The sequence below is a fragment of the Tenrec ecaudatus genome, chromosome 5, assembly GCF_050624435.1.
Source record: "Tenrec ecaudatus isolate mTenEca1 chromosome 5, mTenEca1.hap1, whole genome shotgun sequence".
In the NCBI taxonomy this organism is placed as follows: domain Eukaryota; kingdom Metazoa; phylum Chordata; class Mammalia; order Afrosoricida; family Tenrecidae; genus Tenrec; species Tenrec ecaudatus.
Genome location: NC_134534.1, coordinates 103,088,959 through 103,104,525, shown reverse-complemented (window position 1 = coordinate 103,104,525; position 15,567 = coordinate 103,088,959). Strand labels below are relative to the sequence as shown.

General features: G+C 44.4%; 1 protein-coding gene and 1 pseudogene across 1 annotated transcript in view; one reads left to right on the top strand and one right to left on the bottom strand.

Moving 5' to 3' along the window:
- FBP2 (fructose-bisphosphatase 2) overlaps positions 1-11,551 on the top strand; it is a 90,936-nt gene extending 79,385 nt beyond the window's left edge. The window contains exons 6-7 of the mRNA XM_075550705.1: positions 8,413-8,532; positions 11,163-11,551. Of these exons, the coding sequence (XP_075406820.1) occupies positions 8,413-8,532; positions 11,163-11,357 (315 nt within the window). The 3' untranslated portion in view covers positions 11,358-11,551. The remainder of the gene's footprint in view (positions 1-8,412; positions 8,533-11,162) is intronic.
- Positions 11,552-12,956: 1,405 nt separating this feature from the next.
- On the bottom strand, positions 12,957-13,484 carry LOC142448874 (large ribosomal subunit protein uL11m pseudogene; annotated as a pseudogene).
- Between the last annotated feature and the right edge of the window lie 2,083 nt (positions 13,485-15,567).

Sequence of the window (15,567 nt, the reverse complement as noted above, 5' to 3'; positions counted from 1 at the left end):
TGGGGTTTAACTTCTAGGTCTCTGATCCACCTTGAGTTTATTCTTGTGCATGGGGTGAGGTGAACATCTTGTTTCATCATTCTACATGTGGATATCCATTGTTTCCAGCACCACTTGTTAAAAAGGGCATCCGCTTCCCACTTGAAGGTTTTGGGACACTTGTCAAAGATCAGTTTTGTATATGCTGATGATTTTACTCTTGGGCTTTCTATTCTTTTCCAGTGATCCGAGTGTCTATCATTGTGCCAGTACCACACTGTTTTAACCACTGTAGCTGTGTAATAGGCATTAAAAATGGGTAAGGCGAGTCCTCCAACTGTGTCCTTCTTCTTGAGGAGTTCTCTGCTAATTTTGGGTTTGCTCCCTCTCCATATGAAATTGGTGGTCAGTTTTTCCAATTCTTTGAAGAAGATTGATGATATTTGAATTGGTATAGCATTGAACTTGTAAAGCGCTATAGGTAGGACTGTCATCTTTACTATGTTGAGCCTTCCAATCCATGAGCAGGGAATGCTCTTCCATTTGTGGAGGTCGTTTTTGGTTTCCTGTAGTAGGGTTTTATAGTTTTCCTTATATAGGTTTTTATATTTTTTGTTAAATATATTCCTAGGTATTTCAGTTTGTTCTTAGCTACTGTGAAGGGTACTTATCTCTTAATCCCCTCTTCGATGTGTGTATGGAAAACCTACCGACTTCTGTTTATTGATCTTCTATCCTGCTACTCTTCCATATTCCTTTATCACTGTAAGTACTGCAGCTGTGGAGCTTTTGGGGGTTTTCAATGTACAGGATCATGTCATCTGCAAATAGCAATAGTTTCACCTCCTCCTCTCCTATTTGGATTCCTTTGATGTCCTTCTGATGTCTTATGTTGTTAGCCAGAACCTCCACAAAGATATTGAATAGAAGTGGGGACATCCTTGTCTTGTACCCTTTTTTAGTTGGATTGTTCTTGTCTTTTCTCCATTGACTATGATGTTGGCCATTGGTCTTTCATAGATAGCTTGTATAAGCTTGAGAAACTTACCTTCCAATCCTATCTTCATGAGTGTCTTGATTAGGAATGGGTGCTGGATGTTGTCAAATGCTTTTTCTGCATCTATGGATATGATGACATGATTTTTATCCCTTTTCTTCCCGATGTGATGTATGATATTGATGGATTTTCTGATGTTAAACCATCTCTGCATCCCTGGGATGAATCCTACCTGGTTGTGTTTTATATACTTTTGTATTCTATTGGCCAATATTTTTTTAAGGATATTTGCATCATTGTTCTTTAGAGATATTGGTCTGTAATTCTCTATACCTGTAGGGTCTTTGCCCTGTTTGGGTATCAAAGTAATGCTGGCTTCGTAAAATGAGTTTGAGAGTTTGCTGTCCTCTTCTATGTTATGGAATCCTTTGTGGAGGATTGGTGTCAACTCTTCCCTGAATGCTTGGTAGAATTCTGCTGTGTAACCATCTGGTCCTGGGGCCTTTTTCCTTGGTATGTTTTTTATAACCCTGTCTATTTCTTCTTTCTCTTTGGGTTTGTTGAGGTTCTTGATCTCTGTCTGGGATAATCTAGGGAGAAACTGTTTTTCCAAATATCTATCCATGTATTCCAGGTTTCTGAATTCATTAGAATACTAACCTTCATAGAATTTGTGATTATCCTTTTAATCTCATTGAGATCTGTTGTTATTGTGTCTAACACATCCCTCATCTTGGCTATTGATGTTTTCTCCTTTCTATCTTTGGTAAGCTTTGCCAGAGGATGGTCAATTTTGTTAATTCTCTTATAGAATGAGCTTTTACCTGTGTTTATCTTTTGCATTGTTCTCTTTTCTTCCCACTGGTATAACTCCACCCTGATTTTTATTATTTCTTTTCTCTTGCTATTGGAGCAGTTGTTCTGCTGACTCTGTTCTAGTTGTTGGAGGTTTTGTGTTAATGTATTTGTCATATACCTTTCTTCTTTCTTAATGTATACATTTAATGATATCAAGCTACCTCTGATAACTGCCTTTGCAGTGTCCCATAAGTTTTGATACATTGTATGCTCGTTCTCGTTAGTTTCTAGAAACTTCCTAATATCCTGTCTGATCTCCGACTGTACCCATTCATGTCGCAGGAAATCATTATTCATTTTCCAATTGGTTTCCCTGGGATTTTTGGACATCCTCTTATTAATCTCCAGCTTTATGGTATGGTGATCTGAAACAGATGTCTGGATAATACCTATGTGTTTGAATTTACTCAGGCTGGACTTGTGTCCCAGCATGTGGTCTGTTTTTGAAAAAGATCCATGTGGATTTGAAAAGCATGTGAAACCCTTTGCTTTTGGATGGAAAGCCCTGTAGATGTCTATCAGGCCCTGTTGCCTAATTACATTCTTTAGCTCTCTGGCCTCTTTGCTGAGCTTCTTTCCCAGTGATCTGTTTTTCTCTGTTAGTGGAGTGTTACAGTCACCTACTATGATTGTTGATTTCGTGATTTCTTTTCTCATATTTTTAATAGTTTGAGGAAATTCGCCGCACCATCATTAGGAGTGTAAATATTCAATGTGCTAAGTGCTTCCTGGTTTACTGAACCTTTGAGCATTATGTAGTGTCCCTCTTTGTCTCTTTTTATGGTTTGGATCTTGAGGTCCATTTTGTCGGAGATTAAGATAGCCAACCCTGCCTTTTTGGAGTGACCATTTGATTGGTAAACTTTCTGCCAACCCTTTATTCTTAGCATATTCTTGTCTGTGCGCTTAAGTTGTGTCTCTTGCAGGCAACAAATTGATGGATTATTTTTTCTGAACCCTCCTCAAGCCTTTCCTTTTTAAAGTATGAATTGACCATTGCATTTCAGAGTTATTATCACTGTCTGTGGATTCATAATTGTTATACCCTGTTTTGTGTTTTGGGCCTTTACCTATCTCGCTTCATATCAGTGTGCTGTGTTTGAGTGGATAATTTCTATCTTGTCCCTATTCATCTGAGACCCTGTTGTCCTGGTAATTGTTGCTGACATGTTGCCTTCTAGATGGAGATAGGCTATATGGTGGTCTCCTGTTTGTTCTTGGTCGAGATTGATCCTCTGATCATAGAGAGACAGCCAGTAATTTCCGCAGGGTCGGGTGACTTGCAGCATATTCTTTGAGTCTTTCCTTGTCCTGGAAGACCCTTATCTCACCATCTATCTTAATGGATAACTTGGTAGGGTTCAGGATTCTGGGGTAGGCATTTTTATCTTTCAGTTTTTGGAAGATGTTGCTCCATTCTCCCTCGGTGTTGAGAGCTGGCTGGAGCATATAGACGGCCCTGCAGGGACTGCAAAGCCGTGTCCCAGGCATCCCAGAAGGCGGAGACGTTTACTGCTTAATCCGCTAGCCCTGTGAGTGGCAAGGGCAGGCTTCCCAGTGATGTGGTCCAAGCTGGATCAGATAGTGGCAGCTCTAGTGGGAAACTGCAGGCAATGGCGCTTGTCCTCCACCCAGGCTCAGAGCTCAGAGCTGCGGGGCACTGGAACCCCCGCAGCGTGGCATTGCCCTCCCACAGGAGTGCAGAACCCTGTCGCTCATGCTCCCAGTAGCCAGGGGCACCCACTGTTGTGCCTGGTGCTGTAGATGCTGGAAGGGGCGCCCTCAGCAGGCAGACTCAGCGCCCCCGCCATGGCTACAGGTCTCTGCAGGCCAGCCTGCAGTGGCTCCGGCAGAAACGCAGGGTGGGGGTAGGTGCGGGCCGGCAGGAAGTGCACAGGGCAGGTTCCTGGCCAGGAGTGGAGCCGGCGCTAAGCTGATTGGGTGGGTGGCCGGCAACCGGAGTGTCGGTGCACAGGTCCCAGGCAGCAGTGGGGTGGATGGTCCCCCATGGGAGTCTCCAGGCAGCCCTCGATGGCCTGCAGGTCAGTTACCCAGACCTTGGATGAATGGAGAGAGGGACGTGGGTCCAAGGGCAGATCGCTGCCATGTGGGGAGAAGGGAACCCTGGAAAAGGGAAGCTTTTCTCCTAGTGACGTCCCAAGAGTGGGCAGCTGCTGTATGGGGTACAGCAACCGCTGCGTGTGTCTCGGCAGGGCAGGCAAGTGACTCTGGGCTCGGGGTCCCTGTCTGGGGATGAGGTGGGGCTGAAGCTAGTAGCAGCTGTAATGGCGGCAGCCTAGTGACCGGAGATATCCCACGAATCGGGTCCTGTATTGCCCAGGCCCCTGCTCAGGACAAATGCATGGAGTGGGGCTGGGGTGCTGTCCTTGGGGGATATTTCACTCACCAGACTCCTACCACTCGGCTACCTGGACACCAAACCCTCTTTGTTCGAAAGAGCTCTCAGAGTATGTGGGTCCCTTGGTCAGCCATCTTCCCAGAATCCTATATTTATTTATTTACCTGTTGTTACTTTAAAAAAATCATTTTATTGGGGGCTTGTACAACTCTTATCACAAGCCATACATACATCAATTGTGTAAAGCACCTTTGTGCATTCGTTACCCTCATCATTCTCAAAACATTTGCTCTCCACTTAAGCCCCTGACACCAGCTTCTCATTTCCCCCCTCCCTCCCCATTCCCCCCTCCCTCATGAACCCTTGATAATTTACGAATCATTATTTTGTCATATCTTGCCCTTTCCGACGTCTCCCTTCACCCACATTTCTGTTGTCCATCTGCGGGTGATTAGACCAGCTATTCCGCATCAAGCTGGGTCCTAAATTAGGCGTGCGGATGAAAGGAAAAGAAAGAGATATGTACAAAGTATGGGACTGGGAGGACAACAGTTTGATGGATTGAAGTACTGAGTATATTCGAAGCTTGGTTTTTATACTTTTCTTTTTTCTTTTTAAACAATTTATTAGGGGCTCATATAACTCTTATCACAGTCCATACATATACATACATCAATTGTATAAAACATATCTGTACATTCTTTTCCCTAATCATTTTCTTTTTTTTCCTCTTCTTTTCTTTTTTTACATTTTATTAGGGACTCATACAACTCTTATCACAATCCATACATATACATACATCAATTGTATGAAGCACATCCATACATTCCCTGCCCCAGGTTTTTATACTTTTCTTACAAGGGAATGATTACAAAGTAAACATCAAAGCACTAATTTTTAAAAACATTTTGAACCTTTTTAGCTATGTAAACATTACTTAACTAGGCACATTGTCTAAACACTTGACTTATAACAGCACGATATTCTAAGATAAGCACAATGACATGCAGGGTTCCAGAGAGCCATAAAGGGGTCATAAATAACTGAGTTATCTCTCAATGATTTTAGCTGCAAGGTAAACAGAGGCACAGGAGACTAATTAGTCACCCATCAATAAACACCTTAACCAGCAGACCTCCTACATCCATCCCCCAGGGAGTAGGTTATATGGAGATTCCTGTCCTCGATTCTCCCTTTCTACCCCACCCTTCCTCGACCCTCCCTATATCACCACTCTCACCACTGGGCATCTGTCTTCTCCCTTGTGTGAGTCTCCATGGCTAGTCTGGTCTTTTCACAATTCAGACATGGTCAAGTTTAGGATCTATTCCATACTGGCATAACCTCATTACCATGATAAAAGTTCTCTTTTGAAACATTCATAGGTTTCAGAACTAAAAAACCCACTGCGATGGGGTCCATTTCTATTCACAGTGACCCTGTGAGGTGTCATAGAACAGCTCCCTAGGAATCCCAAGGCTCTAAATAGTTACAAGGGTAGAAAGCCTCACCCTTCTCCCAAAGAGTGGCTCGCAGGTTCGAACCACTGACTTTGTGGTTAGCAGCCCAACTGATCCCTACTATGACATAGCGCTTCTTTTCACAGGGAGAGAACGTCATTTGACCTACAGCAGGCACAAATTGTATCTCGTTGATTTTTTCCCAGGGACATTTTGTATCTCATTGATTTTTTCCCCCCACGTGATCATATTCAGGTTCAAAACTACCTGGTGTCTGCTTAGCTCTTCTTTGTGTTCTTCAGTCTCTTGTTGGGTAAATTCTTCTTTGTAAGTCTCTAATAGTCAATTCCTTCCATTTTCAGCTCCTCCTAGAGGAGGATATGTGGATAAAAATGCAAACCAAGCCCACTGCCATCAAGTAGGTTTCAATTTACTATGACCCTGCAGGACAAAACAAAACTGCCCCTGTGGGTTTCCGAGGCTGTAAATCTTTACTGGAGTAGAAATCCTGATCCATTACATCATCAGGGCACTGGGGAAATATCCAAATCAGGTGTGACTGACTCCATGCCTACAAAGATGGACAGTTTCCAGGGCAACCCGGAGGATTTGAGAGCATTTTAGTGGCGAGCCCTCACAGGGCACATACAGACCTAAGTTACCTACTCTTTTAAACGTGGGATGGTTATGAGAAATTTCCCAACTATGGAACATTGGTAATTAACTAAAAAGACAAAACAACACAATTCCCAAACATCCCACCCCCCTCCGGCATCCGCCAATTTGTCATCTTTGATCTAATTGGAATTGATTGAATCATGAATCATTGTAGTCTTTTGCCAAACAAAGTAAGTATTCCTCTGTTTGTTATTTCATAAATCACTTTACTGGGGGTTCCTAGAGCTCTTATAACAATCCACACATCAATTATATCAAGCACATTTGTACATATGCTGCCATCATCATTTCCTAGAAATTTTCTTTCTACTTGAGCCCTTGATATCAGCCCCCTTTTGCCCCCTTTCTCCCCCTCCTCCCGTCCTTGTGAACCTTGATAAATGATAAATTATTATTGTTTTCCTGTCTTACACCATCTGTTATCTCCCTTCACACACATTTCTGTTGTTCATCTCCCTCAAGGTAAGTATTCTTAAACGTGTCTACACTTGTTAGTGATCATTTGTACCAGACTGAGTTAATCCCATGTTGTGTTGGAGACAAAATGGTCGTGACTGCACTGAAAAGTTTTCTCACACCATCGGAGAATTAGTAAACATAGAAATCACACATGAGTCACAAAGGGGGAGGGGGAATTGCATAAAGGAGTCATTTAATATATCTTTGTGTCTTATCTGTTATGACCTATTTTAAGGAGAACCATGACCCATGACTGATTTCTCACTGAACAAGTATTTTCATCACATGACTAATGGAAGCCAGGATGAGAAATAAATTGTCTTATTTCTTGAAATGATACCTAAAACCATCTACAGTTTTGTTAGTGGCTAAGTATTACTTCTAGAAAGTGTGACGGTTGTAATTGTTCAAGGAAGGCTCCTTTGCATAAAGCTAAAGAGAGGACTATGCATCCAGGAAGGAGCTGCGAGAAGGTTCCAAACGATTGCTGGCACAGCCGAGGAGAAGCACAGACATACTGCCGCTGAAGCTCCAGCTCACACCTGCTGGGCTTAGTGCAAACCCCAGGTGTTTAGGCATGTCCCCGAGACCAGTGGATGCCTGCAGATGAACTCGCTCAGGAATACACTTGTCTTGGTTTTGGCAGAGTGTCTGTGAGAAGAAGTCCAATCCAAACAGTAGCTCTCGGGGTGATCTGCCAGCCCAGCTAAACGCATGTCAGAGAGATCAACTCTTTTTCTAGATTCTGATTTTTATTTTAAAATTCTAACGGGGTGATCTTAATAGATTTTCAGGAAGGATATAGAATAGTTATGTGGGCTTATTATGGGGAAGTTTGAAGGAAATTGAAAGCTGCATCGATAGGCAGTAAAATTGTGCTGAGAACTTTTTTCCATCAAGACAAGGCTGTAGGGGCTGTCCTGTGAGAGTTTTGCTGGAAAATCCTACCCCATACACCCTAAAGCCCTCATTTTGTCCCTGGAAGTGTCTGTTTGTTCCCCAAACTAAAAACTGGTTCATACGGAACACAATTTCAGATCCTTGAGGATGTCAGAGCTTCCATTTGGACACGGTATAAATTAGAGCGCAGAACCCTTCCGGGAAGGGGTAGAGAGATAGAGGAACTGCTTTCTGAGGAATTCTAGACCAAATGGGAGATGGGGGCGGAGCAAGAGCTTCTCATTTTGACGTGGTGGTGGTGGTGAGGCACCATCGAGCTGCAAGGTGTACAACAGAAGGAAACGCTGCCCGCCCTGCACCAGGCCTCACAGTTTTCTCCTGATTAAGAGCGGGGTCTAGGATTTTGTAGCAATCTGAGGTCCACTCACCTTCCTAATTCCCTTTTTAGGGCCAGCTTCTCTCTTAATATTAGCTACCAGGATGTTGTCTTTTATTTGAAGTCATTCTATATTTATCTCTGTTTATAATCTATCACTATATATTTGGTTATGTTCTATATACATCCTCGGTTATGTTTGGGGATTTTTCGTGAATGAAATGCTCACTTACAAAATGCTTTCACTCTGAAGCTAGAGGGTGGAGGTCCAGAACGACAGCGGCAGCACCAAGGACCTGTGCTGGCCAAGCCCGCGTGACCTGGTCTCCTCCCTTCTGTGTTCTAGGATGGCAGCGCTCCTTATGGGGCCAGGTACGTGGGCTCCATGGTGGCCGATGTTCACCGCACCCTGGTCTACGGCGGGATCTTCCTGTACCCAGCCAACCAGAAGAGTCCGAAGGGCAAGGTAAGTCCCGCTATTCATGAACTGAGTATCCGGCCCGTGAGCCAAATGGAGTTTCCTTTCTCCTAATCCCTTCGTTAATTGCTGCCCCACCCCCTTGGGCTTTCATCTGTGAATGGACCGATTTCCCACTCGTGAATTTTGCCACTGGGGTAAGAGGTCTGGAGGACAGCCCATGTGGCATTGTTGTCACCGGTGCTTTTCACTTGCCTTCACTTCTTCGGTCCCGTCACTTCAGTACCAGTTAGCTGAGTAACTGCCACCGCCACAGGCTGGGTCAGGCTCCTAGCTCTAGCACCACCTTGTTTTGGATCATCTTGGCACTCGAATGAAACTCATGGGCCTACTTTCCAGGAAGAAAATGCATGCAAACGTACGCACTGTACCTATGTTTTCAGAGGCCCTGAAAGACCCTCTGACTGAAGTCCACACACCCAGAATTAGAGCTCAGGTTCTGAACTCATTCACGCTTTCTGGAAAGGCATCTCCAGAAAGATGTTACTGCAGCTTTATGATACCAAACTGAAAATATTTATATTATGAAAAGGGGAGAAATCCCTGGGAAAGCAATGTGCTCAGCGGCTCACTGAAATGGTGGAAGCTCAATTCCACCCTCGGAGGAAAGGTTTGGCAATCTGCGTGTGGAAAACTCAGCCACTGAAAACCCCGTGAAGCATTGGTCTACAGGGACCTCATGGGGTGCCACGAGCAGGGCCAGCAGGAGGACAAGCAGTCCCATCCATGGAACGCTCACTAGCCTTCCATCGTGGATGGGACTGTCCTTGGAAATGTGTCTGATTTTCAGCCAGTCACAGAAATTATGTCAGTAGCCAAATTAAGGGAAAAAATTCCAACCACTTTCTCTACCATAGGTGGCTTCATCTCTCAGTGTGGCGCATTAAGAGATCCAGCATGGACAGTCGCCAGAGAGAGGATGTTAGCACCCTGTTTAGCATAGTAGGCATCCCTCTTTAGGGGAATGAGTGCTGTTGTTCATGCACCTTGTTGCTGTTCTTGAGTGCTGTTGTGTTGTGTGTTTCACTCATACATATTAATTAGCCTCTTGAGCTAAGCATCACAGAGAAGTCTGCCCAAGAAGTACAAAGAGGAAGCCATGTCCTGGGGAATATTACAAAGCGATTGCAAATCAAAGAGGTAGAAATTCCTTAATAGTCCACTTTTGCCACCTACTCTATTCCAGTGGGGAGGATATTAAGAGCAACTCCTTAAATGGTTGTAAATGAGTCAGAAACGATTCGCATACAATTACGTAAGCGTTCCCGGCAGGCAAGTGTAACTGAACATCTACATTTCTGTGGATGACACTGAAGCCAGCCATGCAGTGAAAGTGCCATCCGGCTCTTCTCCACGCCTTAGTGCTCCTGCCTCCTGTGACCGCTCCCTGTGCACTCATGAATGTGTGCTCTGCCCTAAGTGCTTGTGGGTGTGTACACACAGATTCCCTTGAGTTCTCCTGATTATGCTCTGCTTGTCTCCAAATAGCAGTGTCCATTTTTATTGCAGAAAAACAAGTTAGAGACTTGGAGGCAGAGGTCCCAGAAGACCTGGCTGTTTGGGTTTTAACGTGGGTTTACTACAGGAAAGGCAGTGATAGTCAGAGTAAAGTGATATGGATCCTGAGAAGTTTGATGTGACTTCTCTGAAAACTGAGATTTAAAAGCAAATCCCTGATAAGATATGGTGAAAACAAAAGCAAACGGGTTTCTATCTGAGATATATCTATCACCTGGGACCTTAAATCCTTATCAGTCCCAGGGCAAGAAAAGAGCAAAGTTCTGCCTTGCTCATCCATCTCTATGGGGGTACCAGTGGCAAACACACTAGGAAGCTAACTAAAAGGCTCAAGTCCACCTTAAGATACCTTGGTAGATCTGGCAATCTACTTCCAAAGGACCGGCCATGCTAATCCCCATGAAGTCCAGTTCTGCTCGGGTACACTGGAGCTCACCATGGGTCAGAGCCAATTCAAGGACAGCTGTGTTTTGTTTGTTTCTTTCTTTCTTTCTTACAGGTTTGCCTGCTGTTGAGTTTTGGGTCCCTCAGAGAACTACTGGGCTGCCCCAGACCATATAGTTCTGAGTGTCCCTCGCTTAGATGGTCAGGGACAAACAGAGCTGATTTAAGGGGACCTACATGTGCTGGGGCTTTTCTGCTCCCTCTTCTAAGAGTCAGAAGGTGAGGGTGAGTGCATCTTTTAGTGTCAGCATGAGTCAGAATCAACTTGATGGCTGCTGTTTTTTCATTTTAATATCTTAGATAGATCTGCAGAATCAGTTGCTTCATAGCTGAACTAATGAGCAAGAGGTTCATGATTCTCCTATTTCCAAGACAAGAGGGAGGTTCCCCAGAAGCCGAAAGAGCACAAGGCAGATAGAATCAGGTCATAGCCACCTGGCTCCAGGTGACTCCAGAGGAATGTGTGATGAGCAACACCCATTCTTGTCTGCCCTGTGTCTTGGACTCAGGTGGCCCATGCCCGAGAGATGTATCAGCACAGCCATGCTAAGGAAGTGAATCAGGGGCTGGGAGCCCTCCTCAGCTTTAGAAGCATGGCTTGGAACTTAGAGCCACTTGCAAAGCTGGTCCGTGCATCCCCGTTTCTCTCTCCACAGCTCAGACTCCTGTATGAGTGCAATCCAGTGGCCTACATCATTGAGCAGGCTGGAGGCTTAGCGACCACGGGCACACAGCCAGTGCTGGATGTGAAGCCTGAGGCCATTCACCAGAGAGTCCCTCTCATCCTGGGATCTCCAGACGACGTGCAGGAGTATCTCACCTGTGTACAGAAAAGCCGAGCAGGCAGCTAGTGGGTGTGACCCCATGGCCCTCTTCTCTGTCTTGAACCTTGCCCCAAAGATGCTACATGAATGGTTAAGGGAGAGGGTGGTGATGGAAACCCCAAAAGAAAATCCCCTAGTCACATCCCTAAGCAACCACAAACCTGCCAGCAACAGGCCCAAATGCCAGAGGTCAATGTCAATGGCCAAAAATAAAAAGCCACCTGTGGAAAGTATAACTGGTTTGTCTTCTGTCACGAAGCGTGCCAACTAGGACGGTAATTCAAAGTCTATTAAACCAAGTAAGGGGCCCCAGGGTTAATGTGTTGGCCTGCTAACCAAAATGTTGCACGGTCAAGTCCAATTAGGGGTACCGCAGAAGAAAGGCTTGGGAATCTACAAATGGGGCTTCCAGAAATTTGTGGGAGAAATTCCATTATCTTTATCTTTTAATTCCATTTCTCACAAACTTTATCAAGTCCCCTCGTACTTTGAAAAAAATCAACCATTTTAACCTTAGGGAGCACAATTCTACTTTGACACACACGGGGTCCCAGGCGAGAGGTCTTCAGGGCAGGTAGTACATCAAGTAATCAACTATACCCTCTTGTCAGCACACCTACACCTATCCGTTACTGATGTATCATGCACGGTCCAATAGCTTTTATGCAGGTACGGGATCTAGTGCATCTGGCATATAGAATACGTGTTCATAGATTTTTCTGTTTTTGTTAGGCTTCCAGTCAACAGAAAGCTATTGGGAGTTAAAGTTTTGGGGAGTCACATTTTATTCAGATTTTCAAATGCACTATAGTCAATACTCCTAATCCCTGAATTCTTCAAGAGTCAACTTTAATCTCAAAGAAGAAAAAGCGCCCTCTTTTAAAAAAAATATGAAAAGGAAAAGCAACCATAATAAAAACATTCAAGTTTATTCTGAACATTTCAGTAACTTTAAAAAAATATGAACTTAGTAGTTGGTTTGTATGAGATTGTTAAGAAGATCAAAGATACAAGCATTCTTCTCCCGCTTTTGCCCATCAAGTTGCTATTCATTTTTGGATGAAAAACAATGTCGGCTAACTACAAATTGAGTTTTGCTGAGTTGTTCTAATGACAAGAACAAAAAAGAAAGACACTTCACCTCATGTGGAGTTGATGCCATGCCTTGTCCTGTAGTGACTAATTTTTTTCCTGGAGAAATGTGTACAGTAAACCCTGTGACACCAGAACCTGGGTAAGGCAGAAGCCCGCAGGGAGGGAAAACTCAAGTGCAGGAAAACTAGATCCACAGAAAGGAGCAGTAGGGAAGGAACAAGACTGCATTGCCCCTACAAAAAGTGGGGGGCTAGTGACACTTGAAAAATAAGGCAGCCCATCAAGTTCTGGCCCGCCCAGTTTTTACTATATATGAAGTGAAGATTCCTCTTTTTTTGTTGCGGAGCAGGGTGTTAACAAAAGACATTTATTTAGGTTCGGTCCCTCAATCCATCCATGGGTGTAACAATGCATATTTAAAGCCAGGGAACTAGTAGTCAGGACCACCTCCCTCCTGAAGTTTGGCACAGCCTTTTTTCCAGCCCCCTGCCCACTGGTTCCCTTCCAAGAGTCGGGTTGTGGAGGACAGGGTCACTTCTTGGCAGTTTCTGCCTGGACTGCCAAGTTTGCCTCTTTCTGAGCATCCAGGAACACAGCTCGCTTCTTCTGGAAAGCTGCCAGCTCCTCCTAACTGAGGTCCTTCAACCGAGAATGAGCAGAGCCAGTGAGGACCGGACAGTGGAGGACAGGGGCGCATCCTGTGGGGCGAAGGCAACAGCCTGAGGTTTGACTGGGGGATCTCATTTAAGTGCTTCAAGGCCGCCAGGCCTGAATGCCTCTTTGCCTGTATTCCTGGACCCCCTTCTCCAGCCCAGCAGCGGTCCACAGAAAGTAGGAAACAGTGGGTTGGCCAATCTTGAATTCAAGTGTCCTGTCAGGCTTCACAAAGTCTTGGTAGGCAGAGGAATACCTTCTTTGATATTTTTCATTTTCTCTTTGAATTCCTTGCAGAACTGGTTGGGGACTGGCCGTGACCTGGCCTACCCACACAATGATCCAGATCACCCCACCATACTCCGGCTTCTTCAGGTCCTGAGTAGTCTGGCTTAACTTCAACATGGTGCAAGGTGGCTGGCCTCTGTCCAACTCATGGCAGAAGGAGGAGTGAAATGTTTTAATATGGCTCTTCTACCCACTTCTTTATAGCCAAATGATTGGGTGGGATCATGCAAATAAAATGTGTTGTGCCATCAGGTCTGTTCCAACCCATAACGACCCCTGTGCATGACAGAAGGAAACACTGCTGTTCCTGCCATCCTCACAACTGTTCCTATGGCTGAGCCCATTGATGCCAATCCCACTGGGTCAATACAGCTTGACAAAGGCCTCGCTCTTTTTCATGGCTCCTCCCCTTTACCAAACACGATGTCCTTCTCCAGGGACTGGTTTCTCCTGACAATACGTCCAAAGTATGTAAGATGAAGTCTTACTATCCTTGCCTCTAAGGTGCACTCTGGTCTTACTCCTTTCAACACAGATCTGTTTGTCCTTTAACAACACTTTCGATGTTGTTCTCTAGCATCGCAATGCTTCTGTGGTCTTCCGTATACAATGTTTTACTTTCACATGCACGTGATGCAATGCAGAATACCATGGTTTGGGTCAGGCTCACCTCAGTTCTCAAAAAAACTTCCTTGCTCTTTAATACACTGAAGAGATCTTGCCACAATGAATAGATGTATGGGTTATGTTAAGAGTTGTACGAGCCCCCAGTAAAATGATTTTTTTAAAGAGGTCTTGTGCAGCCTATTTATCTAATGTAACATCTCTTTTGATCTCTTGCTTCCATGATTGTGGATTCAAGTAAGACAAAATCCTTGACAACTTCAATCTTTTATCCATTGATCATGATGCTATTATTGGTCCAATTGTGAGGATTTTGGTCTTCTTTACATTGAGTTGTAATCCATACTGATGGCTACAATCCTTGATCTTCATCATCAAGTGCTTCAATTCCTCCTTACTTTTAGCAAGCAAGGTTGTGTCATCTGCATATCACCCCGGGTTGTTATTAAGCCTTCCTCCAATCCTGATGCCACTCTCTTCATATAATCTAGCTTCTCTGATGACTTGCTCAGCACACAGATTGAACAGGACAGGTTGTGAGAGGATACAACCCTGACATGGACTGATTCTGATTTTAAACCATGCAGTATTCTTGTGTTCTGTTCTCATGTCTTAATCCATGTACAGTTCCTCATGAGTACAATGGAGTGCTCTGGAATTCCCGTTCTTCACAGGGTTACCCACAGTTTATTATGGCCCACACAGTCAATGTCTTTGCACAGTCAAGGCAACAGAAGGAAACGTCTTTCTGGTAATCTCTGCTTTGAGCCATCTGACATCAGCAATGTTATCACTTGGTCCATGACCGCTTCTGAATCTGGCGTGAACTTCTGGCAGTTCCCTGTTAATGTGCTGCTGTAATCACTGTTGGATGATCGTAGGTAAAATTTTACTTGTATCTATATCAATGATGTCAACAATATCATTCTATAGTTTGAGCATTCTATTGGGTCACCTTTTTGTGGAATGGGCACAAATATGGATTTATTTCAGTCAGTTGGCCAGGTAACTGTCTTCCAATTTTTTTTGGCATAGACGAGTGTGTGCTTTTAGTGTTGCTACTGCTTTCTGAACGTTTTCAATGGCATTCTGTTATATCCTGGAGCCTTGTTTTTGGCTGATGCATTCAGTGCTGCTTGACCTTCTTCCTTTAGCACATTGGCTCTTGCGACCTACTACAATGGTCCACTGTCCAGCAGTCCACTCTGGTACAGTGACTCTGTGTAGTCTTTCCATTTCCTCTTGACAGTTCCTGCATCAGACAATATTTTTCCTGGGGACTCTTTCAAAATGCCAATTCAAGGCTGGCGTGCTTTCTTGAGTCTTTCCGTGTCAGAGAAGCTGAGCACGTTCGTCCCTTTCGGTTTTCTCCTTGTAGGCCCTTACTCCTGGCGTCACAGTACGTGACTTTGTCTTCTCAAGCCACCGTTGACATTTCCTATTCAGCTCCTTGACTTCGTGCTTTCTTCCATTGGCTCTAGCTACTCCACGATTAAGAGCAAGTTTCACAGTCTTTTCTGACATCCATTTTGATCTTTCTTCCCTCTTTTAAGGACCTTTTGTTTTCTTCATGAAT